The 16383-nt window shown below is 34.2% G+C and overlaps 1 protein-coding gene across 1 annotated transcript in view; it reads right to left on the bottom strand.

The window, feature by feature from the left end:
- CNTLN (centlein) overlaps window positions 1-16383 on the bottom strand; it is a 327580-nt gene that overhangs the window by 117585 nt on the left and 193612 nt on the right. Inside the window, exon 13 of the mRNA XM_082843600.1 lies at window positions 7666-7766. Coding sequence (XP_082699726.1) covers window positions 7666-7766 — 101 coding nt within the window. The remainder of the gene's footprint in view (window positions 1-7665; window positions 7767-16383) is intronic.

Below are 16383 nucleotides of genomic sequence, written 5' to 3'. Positions count from 1 at the left end.
AAGTGGTGCTGGGAAAACTGTAGAGCTACATGTAAAAGAATGAAGTTAGGACATTCTCTAACATCATAATACACAAAAATAAACTCAAAATGGATAAAAGACTTAAATTTAAGACTGAATACTTAAAACTCTTTGAGGAAAACATAGGCAGAACACACTGTTACATAAATCACAGCAATATCTTTTCAGATCTACCTCCTAGAGTAATGAAAATAAAACCAGAAATAAACAAATGGGACATAATTAAACCTAAAAGCTTTTTCACAGCAAAGGAAACCATAAACAAAATGAAAAGACAACCCACAGAATGGGAGAAAATATTTGCAAATGAAGCGACCAACAAGGGATTAATCTCTAAAATATAAAAACAGATCATGCAACTCAATATCAAAAAAACAACCCAATCCAAAAATGGGCAGAAGACCTAAATAGACACTTCTCCAAAGAAAACATACACATGGCCAAAAAAGCACATGAAAAGATGCTCAACATCACTAATTATTAGAGAAGTGTAAATCAAAACTACAATGAGGTATCACCTCACACTGGTCAGAATGGCCATCATCAAAAAGTCTACGAACAATAAATGCTGGAGAGGGTGTGGAGAAAAGGGAAGCCTCCTACACTGTTGGTGGAAATGCAAATTGGTACAACCACTATGGAGAACAGTATGGAGTTTCCTTAAAAAACCAAAAGTAGAACTGCTATATGATCCAGCAATCCCACTCCTGAGCATATATCCAGAGAAAACCATAATTCGAAAAGATACATGCACCCCAATGTTCACTGCAGCACTATTAACAATAGCCAGAACACAGAAGCAACCTAAATGTCCATCAACAGATGAGTGAATAAAGAAGATGTGGTACATATATACAGTGGAATATTACTCAGCCATAAAAGGAACGAAATAACGCCATTTGCAGCAACATTGGTGGACCCAGAGACTGTCATACTTTATGAAGTAAGTCAGACAGAGAAAGACAAATAATATATGATATCACTTATATGTGGAATCTAAAAAAAAGACACAAATGGACTTATTTACAAAACAGAAATAGAGTCACATATGTAGAAAACAATCTTATGGTTCTGGGGGGAAAGGTGGGGGAAGGATAAATTGGGAGATTGGAATTGACATATACACGCTACTATATATGAAATAGATAACTAGTAAGGACCTACTGTATAGCACAGGGAACTCTACTCAATACGCTGTAATGGCCTATATGGGAAAAGAATCTAAAAAAGAGTGGATATATGTATATGTATAAATGATTCACTTTGCTGTACACTTGAAACACAACATTGTAAATCAACTATACTCCAATAAAAACTTTACAAAAAGAATAATCCAGAATAAATAAAAATACACAAAACAAAATATACTATGAAGGCTCCCACTGACCTAAGATGAAACAATCTGAATATCAAAAAGAATAATGCCTTCAATGGATTAAAAAATCTTTAAATATATCAACAGAAGTTCTGAGTTTCTAACACTAACAAAAGCCACCAACTCATTGATCACCTTTGAAGGATGCTAGGTCACCAAATGAAAATTGGTAAAGAGGTGTAATCAAGATTTTTCTTGCCTTTCCTGTACAAACTGTATTTCAGGATAACCAAATAGTTATCCATATTCTTCTTCATAGAATTCCAGATAAAAAGTGCACAAAAAATGCTAAAATCAGAAAATTGCTGTGTTGCAACCCCAAATGAAATAATGAATTTTGATAACAATAACCAATGGATGCTAAAACCAGTAAATGAAACATTGATTGGGAATTTAATAATAGAGGGATTAGGCTGAAACCACCTGAAGTTCCTAATTAATCTTAATATTATTTAAAGTGGGATAAACCAGAAAAAAAAAAGAACATGCACCCCAATGTTCACTGCAGCCTATGTACAATAGCCAAGACATGGAAGCAACCTAAATGTCCATCAACAGAGGAATGGACAAAGAAGATGTGGTACATAAATACAGTGGAATATTACTCGGCCATAAAAAAGAATGAAGTAATGCCATTTGCAGCAACATGGATGGACCTAGAGATTATCATATTAAGTAAAGTAAGTCAGACAGAGAAAGACAAATATCATATTACTTATATGTGGAATGTAAAAAAATCATACTAATGAACTTATTTACATAACAGAAACAGAGTCACAGACTTCAAAAACAAACTTATGGTTACCAAAGGGAAAAGGTGGGGGGTGATAAATTAGGAGTTCGAGATTAACATTTACACAGTACTATATATAAAACAGATAATCAACAAGGACCTAGTGTTATAGCACAAGGAACTCTACTCAATATTATGTAATAACCTATATGGGAAAAGAATCTGAAAAAAAATGGATATATGCATATGTATAACTGAATCACTTTGCTGTACACCTGAAACTAACACAACATTGTAAATCAACTATATTCCAATATAAAATAAAATTTTTTTAAAAACTTAAGTTTCTGTCAATTTACGTCACAGTTATAAGATGTTATATGTAAGTCTCCTAGTAACCACAAAGCAAAAACCTACAAAAAACACATAAAAGATAAACAGACAGGGGGCTTCCCTGGTGGCGCAGTGGTTGAGAGTCTGCCTGCCGATGCAGGGGACACGGGTTCATGCCCCGGTCCGGGAGGATCCCACATGCTGCGGAGCAGCTAGGCCCGTGAGCTATGGCCGCTGAGCCTGCGTATCCGGAGCCTGTGCTCCGCAATGGGAGAGGCCACAACAGTGAGAGGCCAGCGTACCGCAAAAAAAAAAAAAAAAAAAGATAGACAGGAATATAAGTATATTTATACCACTAAAGAATGTCATCAAAACAGAAAGGAGGAGAGTAGGAGAAGAATAAAGGAAGCGGGTGGAACTACAAAAACAGCCAGTAAACAATGAACAAAAAAGCAATATGTATATACCTGTCAACAATTATTTTACCTGTAAATGCACTAAATTCTCCAAACAAAAGACACAGAGTAGCTGGATGAATAAAAAACCAAGACCCATCTATATACTGCCTACAAAAGACGCACTTTAGATTTAAAGACACACACAGACTGAACACAAAAGGATTGAAAAAGATATTCCATGCAAATGGAGACCGGAAGAAAGCTGGAGTAGCTACACTTACATCAGGCAAAATAGGCTTTAAGACAAGACTGTCAGAAGAGACAAAGATGGGTATTATATAACGATGAAGAGGTCAGTCCAACAAGAGGATGTAACATTTGTAAATATTCACACACCCAACATAGGAGCACCTAAATATAGAAAGCAAGTATTAAGAGACCTAATGGGAGAAACAGACAGACATACAGTAATTGTTCTGTTCAGATTTTCTATTCCATCATGATTCAGTCTTGGTAGGTGGTATGTTTCTAGGAATTTATCCATTTCTTCTAGGTTGTGGAATTTGTTGGAATATATTTGTTAAAAGTATTTTCCTATGATTCTTTGTATTTCTGTGGTATCAGGTGTAACATCTCCTGTTTCATTTTTTTAATTTTATTTGAGTTCTCTCTCTTTTTTTCTTGGTAAGTATAGCTAAAGGCTTGTCAACATTATTTATCTTTTTAAAGAACCAGCTCTGAATAGATTTATAACTGATAAGGAGATTGAATCAGTAATCAAAAACCTCCCAGCAAACAAAAATCAGATCCAGACGGCTTCATTAATGAATTCTGCCAAATATTTAAGGAAGAATTAATACCAATTCTTCTCAAACTCTTCCAAAATATATAAGAGGAGGGAGCTTTTCCAAGCTCAATTCACAAGGCCAGTATTATCCTGATACCAACACCAGAAAAGTACACCACAAGAAAAGAAAATTATAGGCCAATATCCCTGATGAATATAGATATAATGTCCTCAAAAAAATATCAGTAAACAAAATTCAACAATACACTACAAGGACCATACGCTAAGATCAAGTGGGATTTATTCCAGCAATGCAAGGATGGGTTAACATCTGTAAATCAGTCAATGTGATACACCACATTACAAAAAGAAGGATAAAAATCATATGATCATCTCAACAGATGTAGGAATATCTTTTGACTATATTCAACATCCTTTCATGGTTAAAACCCTCAACAAACTGGGTACAGAGGGAATCTATCTCTACATAATGAGGGCCATATATGACAAGCCCACAGCTAATATCATACTCAGTGGTGAAAAGCTGGAAGCTTTTCCTCTAAGATCAGGAACAAGATAAAATGCCCATTCTCACCACTTTTATTCAACATAGTATTGGAAGTCCTAGCCAGCCACTTAAGCAAGAAAAATAAATAAAAGGCATCCAACTGGAAAGGAAGAACTAAAACTGTCACTATTTGCAGATGACATGATATAGAAAACCCTAATGAGTCCATCAAAAACTGTCAGAACTGCTAATAACTGTAAGAACTAACAAATTCAGTAAATTTGCAGGATACAAAATCAATATACAAAAAGCTGTTCTATTTCTTTATGCTCACAATGAACTATCAGAGAAAAATTAAGAAAACAATCCCTAGGAATAAATTTAACCAAGGAGGTGAAAGACCTGTGTATTGAAAACTAAAAGACATTAATGAAAGAAACTGAAGAAGACAAAAATAAATGGAAAGATATTTCATGCTCATTGATTGAAAGAACCAATATTGTTAAAATGTCTATACAACCCAAAGCAAACTACAGATTCAATGCAATCCTTATTAAAATTCCAATGGCATTTTTCAAAAGAAAACACAAATTCAAATAACCCTAAAATCTGATGGAACCACAAAGTACCCCAAATAGTCAAAGCAATGTGAGAAAGAAGAAAAGTTGGAGGCATCACGTACGCCCTGATTTCAAACTATATTACAAAGCTAATATTTAAAACAGTATAGTACGGGCATAAAATAGGTGCATACATCAATGGAACAGAATAGAGCCCAGATATAAAAACAAGCTTATATGGTCAATTAATTTACAACAAAGGAGGCAAGAATATACAATAGGGAAAGGACAGTCTCTTCATTAAATGGTGTTGGGAAAACTGGACAGCCACAAGCAAAAGAATGAAACTGGACTACTATCTTATACCATATACAAAAATTCACTCAAAATATATTAAAGGCTTGAACATAAGGTCTGAAACCCTAAAATTCCCAGAAGAAAACAGAGGCAGTAAGCTCCTTGATCTAGATCTTGGGGATGATTTTTTGAATCTGACATCAAAAGCAAAAGCAACAATAGTAAAAATGAATAAGTTGGACTACATCATACTAAACATCTTCTGCACAGCAAAGGAGACCATAAACAAAATAAAAAAGCAACCTACTGAATGGGAGAAACTATTTGCAAAACAGAAAGGAGGAGAGTAGGAGAAGAATAAAGGAAGCGGGTGGAACTACAAAAACAGCCAGTAAACAATGAACAAAAAAGCAATATGATAATGGGCCAATATCCAAATGTATTTTAAAAACTCATATAATGCAATAACAAAAAAACAAACAATTCAATTTAAAAGTGGGCAGAAGATCTAAATGGACATTTTTCCAAAGAAGACATACAGGTCTAACTTGTTTTATTGTACTTTGCTTTACTGTTCTTTGCAGATATTGTGTTTTTCTACTAATTGAGTGTTTGTGGCAACCCTCTGTCAACCAAGTCTATTGGTGCCATTTCCAACAGCATTTGGTCATTTTGTGTCTCTGTGTCACATTTTGGTAATTCTCCTAATATTTCAAACCCTCCTCCAGCAAAAAAGACTATGACCCACTGAAAACTCAGATGATGGTTAGCATTTTTTAGCAATGAAGTATTTTTTAATTAAGGTAGGTACATTCATTTTTTAGACATAATGCTATTGCACACTTAACAAACTACGATATAGTGTAAATATAATTTTTATGTGCCCTGGGAAACCAATAAAATCACGTGACTCACTTTATAGCAATATTCGCTTTATTGTGGTGGTCTGGAAAAAAACTCCGCAGAATCTCCTAGATATGCCTGTACAGATGGCTAACAGATATGTGAAAAGATGCTCAACATCATTAATCATGAGGGAACTACAAATCAAAACCACACTGAGATATCATCTCATACCTTTTAGAATGGCTGTTGTCAAAAAGACAAGAAGTAACAAATCTTGGTGAGAATGCAGAGAAAAGAGAACCCTTGTGCACTATCGGTGGGAATGTAAATGGGTGCATCCACTTTGTAAAACAACATGGAGGTTCCTCAAAAAGATAAAAATAGAACTACCATATGATCCAGCAATTTCTGGGTATTTATCCAAAGAAAATGAAAACACTAACGTGAAAAGATATATGCACCCCAATGTTCACTGCAGCATTATTTACAGTAGCCAAGATATGGAAATAACCTAGGTGTCCATTGATGGATGATAGGATAAAGAAATTGTGATACATATATACATATACACAATGGATATTATTCAGCCATAAAAAATAATGACATCTTGCCATTTGTGACAACATGGATGGGCCTCACAGACATTATGATAAATGAAATAAGTCAGAGAGAGAAAAACAAATACCATATGATGCCTTTCATATGTGGAATCTAAACAAACAAAGAAACAAAGAAAAAAGCTCAGAAACACAGAGAACAGATTGGTAGTGGCCAGAGGTGATAAAAGAAATGGGTGAAGGGAGTCAAAAGGTAAAAAGAAAAAAGAATAATAAAAAAAAAAGGCCCCATCAGCTTTTCACCCAATGGTCTTAGTAGTCATTAATGATCATTGCCTTGATCTATGGAAAAAAAAAGAACTCAATGAAGGAGTAGCATAAAATATGATATAAATCAATAGTGTAAAATAGAAGGATTCAAATACTGGCCTTGACAAGTTCACTAGTAAACTAAATAAGAGCAACTGGAACAACGAAGTAATTGGGACAACTTCCAGATGAGTGATATATAAAAATTTAAATATTACATACAAATTATTAAGTATAAATTATTAATTGAATTATTAAGTATAAATTGTCAACACCTAAAAAGCACAGTGGTAACAATTAAGCTGTAGCAAGGTCAAATAAGAAGAAAGTCTATCATATCAACCTTATTTACTTTTTTTAATGAGGTATCTGAGGATGGACTGAAGTCATATTGTAACTATAGTAATCTTGATTTTAACAAAGGAATAATCTTGTAATTGAAATAGATACATCCCCTTTTACTCAACACTCTCAGGCTAGGGGGCAGGCAGGTTTCAGATTTGCAGATCTCCAAGTTTCCTTCTACCTCTAAGATTGTGATTCCAGGTGAGAACTAAATGACTTCCAGAAAAGTGTAATGTCATATAAAAATATAAATGAATTATTGATAGTTAACTACCTCTATATTATCAATAACTCTATATTACCTATAAAACTTTGGACAAACACACCTAGTAAAACTTTGTCAATGAATAGTAAAAATGAATATTTTCTCCTTATCAAATATTTCTTTAAAATTTTTAATAAATTATAAAGCTGACTTTTAAGTGTTCTATTTGATTTTCTCATGAAAGGTGAAAATGTTAATGAGATATGAATGAGTAAAGCAGTGGAAAGAGGGGGAACAGGGTGAGAGTCTTAGAAGAAAATGAAAGTAAAACATAAAGAACTGGATAATTTTAAACTGCTTACATTAAACATTTATCCTCACAAAAAATTACCTTCTCTTCTCTCTGCCATAAATGTATTCAATTCTTGTATTGTTGCTTTATCAACAGCCATATGTACCTTAAGTTTATCCAATTCTTCTTGAAGATTCATCCTATGAAAATTAACACAATAAACAATTATTTTAATTGTGTAAGTTAAGGAATAATATAGCAAACATATAAAAGCGGCAAAAATATTTTAAAAATACATGAATTAGACAGTAGTAAAATAAAAGCTAGAGTATATTAATATTAACAAATCCTAACAATTAAAATTGAATTTTAATGAGCATCTGGAAGGTAAAATGTTTCGACTAATTTTTAACTTTGTCTAAATAAACATGCTAAATAGGTAAAACATAAACTGTATAATTAAAAAAATCATCTATCGAGTTACCAGATCATTTTCTAACAGATATGCTATGTAAAATAATAAAATTGTTAATACATATCACTGCAAGCCAAGAGAGTAAATCTCTAGATGCCAAGTAAAGACAAAAAACCCTTACTAGTAAAATGGAATTGAGCTACCATGACAAGAGACCTGGATCAAATACTGCCCATGGAGACTTCAGACCTTGAGACCCGAGTGGAGATGAAAGTTTATATGCAAGGCCCTTCAGGGCTGAGAGACAAAACTGGACTAACTGCAGAAAGCTGGGAGACAAAATTTTGCTGAATGAATACCTGAATATCTGGGCTCATCTGGTTGAAGTTCCATTAAAAAGAGGCTTCTTGCCCTAGTCTGAGAGCAAGACAGAGTCAACCATGTGAGATTAGGATCCTAAGTCTATATTACTGGTTTCAAAATTGAGCCATTATACATTTGCAGAGAACTGAAGAAATGACAGCAATGTAAAAACTGGTTTATGCCCATGTACACTGGAGAGTTCAGGCAGACACAATCATCCACTGAAGAGAGGTGTCTACAACTGAGAGAATGGACAGGAGGAAAACCACCACAGAAAATAATTCTCAAGGAAGTCAGGTTTGCAGAGAAGAATAAATATGAATACGCTCAAAGCCATGAATGACAGTCTAAATATCACCCCATTCAAAGTGGGAGAATGTACAGCAAGGAAAAAAAAATAGAATAATTCAAAATGAGTTCTTACAAAATTAGAGTTTTTAAAATGGTGATAAAAAGGAAAAGGAGGTGATAAACATATATTAAAAAGAACAGGGGTTTATGATACAAGAGAAGACAAATAAGAAAAAGAACCAAATACTATATCTAGAAATGCTAGTAAATAAAACAACTAAAGGTAGTAATAGCAACATAATAATTGAAATTTAAAACTCAGTGGATGGGTTAAATAGCACACAGACAAAGCTAATGAAAATTTGTAAAATTAAAAACAACACAAAGAAACAAACAGAAAGAAATAGTAACTATATATAAAGTGTGTTGGAATGAGAAGGCCAGAAAGCATCTAGTAGAAATAATTCAAAGAGAGAATTAAGAAAATGGGGAGAAAACAATATTAAGAAAATGGGGAGAAAACAATATTAAGAAAATGGGGAGAATTAAGAAAATGGGGAGAAAACATACAATGACTGAAAGTTGAGAACCGATGAAAAAGATTAATTAACAGATTAAGAGAGTATCAAAAATTGAAAACAGAATTAATAAAACTATATTCACACTAGAAACATACTGAAACTTCTGAAGGACACCATACTGAAGGACACCAAAGAAAAGGAGACAACTCTAAAATCAAAAGATTGAGAAAAAAATCAACTAACAAAGAACTCAGGAATGGCAGTAGACTTCTGATATCACAAGAAAAGTCAGATGGAAAATAAGTAATGTTTTACACATTCCATGGTTTACTATTCATAGATCCTAGATGAAAGAACTATTAAAGAATAGATTTTTAGGAAGAAAACAAACTCAAAAGCAATGTATGAAACAAAATAGGGAATGATGATAAAAGACGTGTAAATGTGTACATGGAAGTAAGCAAATATTTATTAAGCAAAGCAATCATAATACCTAAGTGAAGGTAGAACTAAAATTCTGAACAACAAAATGATGTTAGGTGAAGGAAAGGATCAGAGTTAAAGCATTTTAAGATCTTTGTATTGTTAAAGGAGAACAGAGGTAGACTGACAAACTTCAGACGGTCAATAAATGATCCATGTTAAAATTTCAAGAAAAAACATTTAAAGAATGGAAAACACATCAAAAATTTACAAACCAGAAGAGGACAAAAAAAGAAATTAAAAATGTAATCACAATGAAAAATAAAATATACACTAAGAAAAAAAAATATTAAGGATAAATATGGTCATTACATAATAGTCAAACAAATGATTTACCAGGAAGATATAACAGTTCTAAACTTTTATGTACTCAACAAAATAATAAATACAATCCTTATAATAATTCAAATAAAAAGGTACATAAAGTAAAAAAACAAAACAAGTAGTTTACTTCTTGAAAAAATTGATGTTTACAGTTTGATACATATAGTTATATTCTTGTTCAAATAAACATAAATACACACATATAAAGAGTTTATAAATTGGGATATTATACATTTGCAACTTAGGTTACAGATTGATGGGAAGGGTACACATACATGCACACATACATACCCATCTACAAAGTGATTAAGTCTAAATTAGGGTTTTGCTTTGTTTTGCTAAGAACATAGAACATAATGTAGCAAGATGGCCCCACGAAGAAAAAGCAGATGTAGCTCATCTCAACTTAGTTTTCCTTGGCTCTCAGATCACTAATCCAGTGGAACACAGGGCTACAGTTGTTAGAAACGTTACTTCATGCTTCTTTAGAGGTATTCCATGCTTACAGTTTGGCTTTTTTTAGGAAGAATTCACACAGTCCCTACATTTACTATGATGCATTTGTAAACATTAGGGACCACCTTGTTCTTGAGTCAACCCAGGCACCAACAAACCACATCTTGATGGGTGTTGGGAAAGTGGCTGACTTCCAAAGAGTCAGTGCTCAAGCACCCCCATACAGGGTGGACACTGGCTGCTTACTGACTCTCATTCATTACCCATTTATTATGGTGTTTCTGATACTCTGTTTGGTATGGGAACCACAATTCAAAATCTACTTCTTACTGGACAAATTATATGAGATGACTGTATTCAGAAGCTGGTCAATAGGCTACAAAGAGCCGTGATCCCTGAGAGAAAGGAAACCAACAAAGAGCCCTAAGGATAGTTCAGATTTCGGCCAGGAGGCACTTGCCAGATCATGATGTAGGGAGAGGGGGTCTTCACTGAGTTGAAGAAAAAGAGACTGGAGTTTGGGAAAGCTGAAATGTTTGGAATTTGTAAAGCACCGTACTCAGAGAGAAGGAAGCTACAAAAAGAAGGAACTGCAGAAATCTGCATAAGAACTCATTTGAGTCTGTGGCTGAATATTTTGTTGAAACTCACTAAGGCAAGCAGAGAACAACCAGAGCTATAAACAGAACTATTCCCAGAGCTCTTATGGACTGGGAGACATTTGAACTCTCACCAGCTAGAAAGAAGAATCTTGTTGACCACCAGGGCTACTCAACAAAGAACCCAAAAGGATCATTCTAATGAATAGGGATAAAAAAGGCTCTGGTAAAGGATATGCCAAAGATGATGGTACTAGGATGTGGGGCTTTCGGGAGGTGCTTAGGTCATGAGAGTGGGGCCCTCATGAATGGGATTAGTACTGAAAGCCCAGAGAGTTCCCTCACCCCTCTATAGTGTGAGGATAAGACAAGAAGTCTGCAACCTGGAGGAAGACCCTCACCAGCCCATGCTGGCATCCTGGTCTCAGACTTCCAGCCTCCAGAACTGTGAGAAATTAATTTCTGTTGTTTATAAGCTACTCAGTCTGTGTTATTTTGTTATAGTAGACCAAATGGACTAAGACATATGACCTCAAAAAATAAATACCATATGTATATGATCTCATATGTATGAAAAACATTTAAGGTATCAACATCAAAAATTAATCTCTGGAGTTAGAAAATAAAACTCAAAAATATACTTGCCATTTACTTCAGTGAAATGTCTATCAATAAATACAAAATGATATTTTTTCTTAACTAACAATCTTGTTAACTGTTCAGCAAAATACAATGAAAATACAACAAAAATATTACTATAGTCTACCAAAAGGTAGAAACAACCCAAATATCTATCAACAGATGAATCGATAAACAAAACATGGTATATACATACAGAGTAATATTACTCAGCCTTAAAAAGAAAAGAAATTCTGACACAAGCTACAACATGGAAAACCTTAAAGATATTATCACAAATGAAATAAACCAGACACAAAAAGAAAAATGACTCCACTAATCTGAGATACTTAGAATAGGCAAATTCATAGAGACAGAAAAAAGAAAGAGGTGCTGAGGGAAGGGGGAATGGGGAGTTATTATTTAATTGGTACAGAGTTACAATTTGAGAAGATAAAAAAAGTTCTGAAGATGGATGGCAGTGATGGCAGTACAACAATGTGAGTGTATTTAATGGCACTGAACTTTATACCTAAAAATGGTTACAATGGTAAATTTTTACGTTTTGTATATTTTACTGCAATAAAAATATATTATATCTTCCATGATTTAGGTTGATTATACAGAAAACAAAAGTACAAACCATTTCTATATTTTAGCCAGATGGAAGGGAAGGAAAGAGAAAGAAGAGGAAAAAATGGAAAGAACCCACTGTACAGCATGTTAAATGTACTAATAAATGCCACTGAATTGTATGCTTTAAAATAAAACTAATATGTAATTTGTACATTGTTAATGGTTATCCAAAAATACATTTGTTTTCAAAATATGTTATGATTAGCAGACATTTTTTGGCTAGGAATTTTATTTCCAAATCATGTTAGAGAAATGCAGTTCCTAAAATCTTCATTTCTACATACAGAAAAAAAAAATATTCTTGCTTAGGAAGACAGGGAGTTGCTTTGCAGAAGAAAAAAATAGCCAAAATTTCCTACCATGATACTTTGATTTTAACTCCTCAAGAAATTATTATTGAATTTTATAAAATATTCTGTGAAATTACAACCTACATATATTTAATATTAAACCTAAGAGAGACAAAAGTACTCCATCCTGCGTTATGCCATTGATCTACAGCTTGTTTAGTTTTCATCATTAAAAACAATGATCAAAAGATCACTGAAATAAAGACTTTAGTTATTATTTAGAGGGTAAAATTCCCTATATCTATAAAACAAGTTTTTAATCACAAATTCTAAACTCCTTTATAATTGACCCCCAACTCTAACTACCTTCATCGACAAGTTCACTACTCAGCATCAACTAGGAAAAATATCAGTAATTCTTTGCAAATATTTTGCATTTCCATACAGAAGTTAGAAATATTTGTGATGTGGAATCATTAAGATTTGGTATGGACTGTTATAAGGAGGTCAGATAGAAGAGTAAATCAATTATAATCCCCTAGGTTTCTGGTTTGAGCAAATGGACAAATCATAATGCCATTTTCCCTGTTTTATGCCAATACTATTCCCTTATTAAAAGTTCTTATCATAATTTGCTTGTTTTCCCTGCTAAGCTGTGAGATCCTGACAAAAAGGGTGGCATATTATTTCTCTTTGTGTACCGGTGTCTAGCAGAGTGCCTAGCTGCAGCATTTTATACAGACTACAGATTAGTATCAAAAGACCAAAACTACCCCACCTACAGCAAGCTCCTGATTTATTTAGCCAAGGATACAGAAAACATACAGTGAATGTCTGCACACCTTCCCTTGACTTCTAGGGTTCCTATCATAGACAAGCTGGATTTGCTGTATAATAAAAGCTTAATACCCTGTGGCACCTGAGCCCCTTTTATAGTTTTATATCACTACTCAGAAATAATGTACACAAATATTTATATACTAATGTTTTTATTTAGCAGCATGTTAATATGACTTTGTTGGTTAATAAATCTAACTTGGTGTCAGTAAGGCAACATCCTCAACTAAGTGAAAAAGCTATGAGCCTACCGGCATTTCTGAAAGCTTTCCTTGCCTCTTTCTATCTAGCATACCAAAGAGTGGTTTCACCTCATCAGCACACGGCAGCTGCCCCTAGAATAAACCTCGTTAGAGTTTGAAATTAGTACTCTTCAGTACAACATTGCGTATTCAGTTCCTAGCTTAGTGCCTAGTTCTAAATTATATTGTTTAAATATTGAATGCATAAATAAATGAAGATATGAGTATTTGTTAGATAAATATCGAAGGAACCAGCCAATTTATTAGTTCATACGTTAATAAGTTCTTAGTCTTTTAAGATATCATTATGATATAATAAGTAGATGTATTTTATAAATCTAAATGAATTATTATAGGAACTATATTCCATGCAAATTTCTCAAGCCCTCAGATTTCCAAACTACAGCCCCAACAAATAACTCTGACCATACTCAGTGGTAAAAACACCTGTAATATAGGTCAGTGGTAGTGTCATTTTAAATTATATTTTAAAACCTGATTTGGAGTTGCCACACAATTTTTTTTATTAGGATTTTGAAAAGTTAACTCAACTTTTACGAATGGATTGGATTTACAGTTGCCACAGAATTTTTTATCAGGGTCTTGAAAAATTAACTCAATTTTTAAGATTGGTCTTAGAAGTACTATTCAAATTTGTTTTAAAAGTAGTTTTAGTAGACATCTTCTTTTAATGTTTTCTAGCCTTATATTTTAAAGATAGCTATTACTGTATAAATAGGGATAAATCTTACTCCTTAAACATCAGGACTGAGTATTATTAAACTAGATCCTGCTGTATGCCACAAAAATAAGAGTGCCTGGTCTATAGAAAAAACAGCTGAAACTTCTTGTTGCTGACAGGGGGTAGACGTATTTATCCCTATTCTTTCCATTAATTAAATATAAAAACCCTGAACACAATACAGGAGGTCCCTGACTTACAATGGTTTGACAATGACTTTTCAACTTCACAATGGTGCAAAAACAATATGCATGCAGTAAAAACTGTACTTAGAATTTTGATCTTTTCCTGGGCTAGTGATATGCTGTGCAATACTCCTGCATGATGCTCAGCACCTGCAGAGAGCCGCAGCTCCCAGCTAGCCATGAAATCATGAAAGTAAACAGCCATTTACAACTTACAACCATTCTGCACCCATACAACCATTTTGTTTTCCACTTGCAGTACACTAGTCAGTAAAGTATATGAGATATTTAACCCTTTATTATAAAATAGGCTCTGTGTGAGATGATTTTGCTCAACTGTAGGCAGATGTAAGTGTTCTGACACATTCAAGGTAAGCTAGGCTAAGATATGATGTCAGGTAGGTTAGGTATATTAAATGTATTTTTAACTTATGATATTTTAAACTTATTATGGGTTTATTGGGACAGAACATCAGCAATAGCTGAGGAAGATCTGTACATAAAACAAATGCAAGAAGACTCTGAAAGGCAAAGAAAAGAAGAAGAATAGGATAGGGACCTTAGGAGTAGAGGAACAGCACAAGAAAAACAACTCACAGTGATAAGTTCCCTGGCTTTCTTCTTTGCTCATAAATATCTGAAACTAAGTACTGGAGAAACTCATGACCCAGAAACGCCAACAGACACAAACAAAATGTCTCAGGGAAAGTCTGCTCTCTCAAGCCAAAGAACCAGGAAAGGGACAGACTAACAGGACAGAAATTTTATTGACAATAACCACCCCTACTCTAGCCATATACCACTAGAGGAAGAAAAACAAAAAAACAGCCTTGGGCTTCCCTGGTGGCGCAGTGGTTGAGAGTCCGCCTGCCAATGCAGGGGACACGGGTTTGTGCCCCTGTCCGGGAGGATCCCGCATGCCGTGGAGCGGCTGGGCCCGTGAGCCATGGCGGCTGGGCCTGTGCGTCCGGAGCCTGTGCTCCACAATGGGAGAGGCCACAACAGTGAGAGGCCCGCGTACCGAAAAAAAAAAAAACAGCCTTGCTCTCTCTAACAATGAAGGCCAAGTGAGAAGCCTGGACTCCCATGCCCATCAAGTGGTAATGAGACACTCCTTCACACCCGCTTCAATGTAATGTCAGCAGAGGTCAAGTTAGGAGCTAAGACTCCCACCTCTTCCAGGCAACAATAACGTGACCCTCTCCGTCAGGCATGATGTCATCAGAGATCTGCTAAGTAAAAGATTTAAATAAGATCCAGAGTCTCAAAGCATAATACTCCAATGTCCAAGAGACTACTGAAAATCACTTATCATACCAAGAACAAAGAAAATCTCAACTTGATTGAGAAACCATAACTAAGAAATGATACCACCAAGATAACACACAAGTCAGAATTACTTGATAAGGATTTTAGAGTAGCCATGATTAAAATGCTCCAATGAACGGTTATGAATGATCTTGAAAAAAACAGAAAGTCTCAGCAAATAAATAAGAGAAATAAAGAAGTATCAAGTGGGAATTTTAGAATTAAGAATCACAATAACCAAAAAACAAAACAAAACAAAACAAAATAACTTCACTGCATGGGCTAAATAGCAGAGGTGATAGACAAAAGAATCAGCGAACTTGAAGATAGAATAATAAAAATTACCCAATTTGAACAACAGAGATAAAATAGTCTGAAAAATAAAATGAACAAAGCCGCAGGGACCTGCAGGACAATACTAAAAGATCTAACATTTATGTCAATTGAGTCCCAGAGTAGAAGAAATAGAATGTGGGGCTGAAAGAAGTAGTTGAAAAAATAATGACC

This window comes from Leucopleurus acutus (genome assembly GCF_964270905.1).
Source record: "Leucopleurus acutus genome assembly, chromosome: 7".
Lineage (NCBI taxonomy): Eukaryota > Metazoa > Chordata > Mammalia > Artiodactyla > Delphinidae > Leucopleurus > Leucopleurus acutus.
This window is presented reverse-complemented; position numbering and strand designations above follow the sequence as displayed.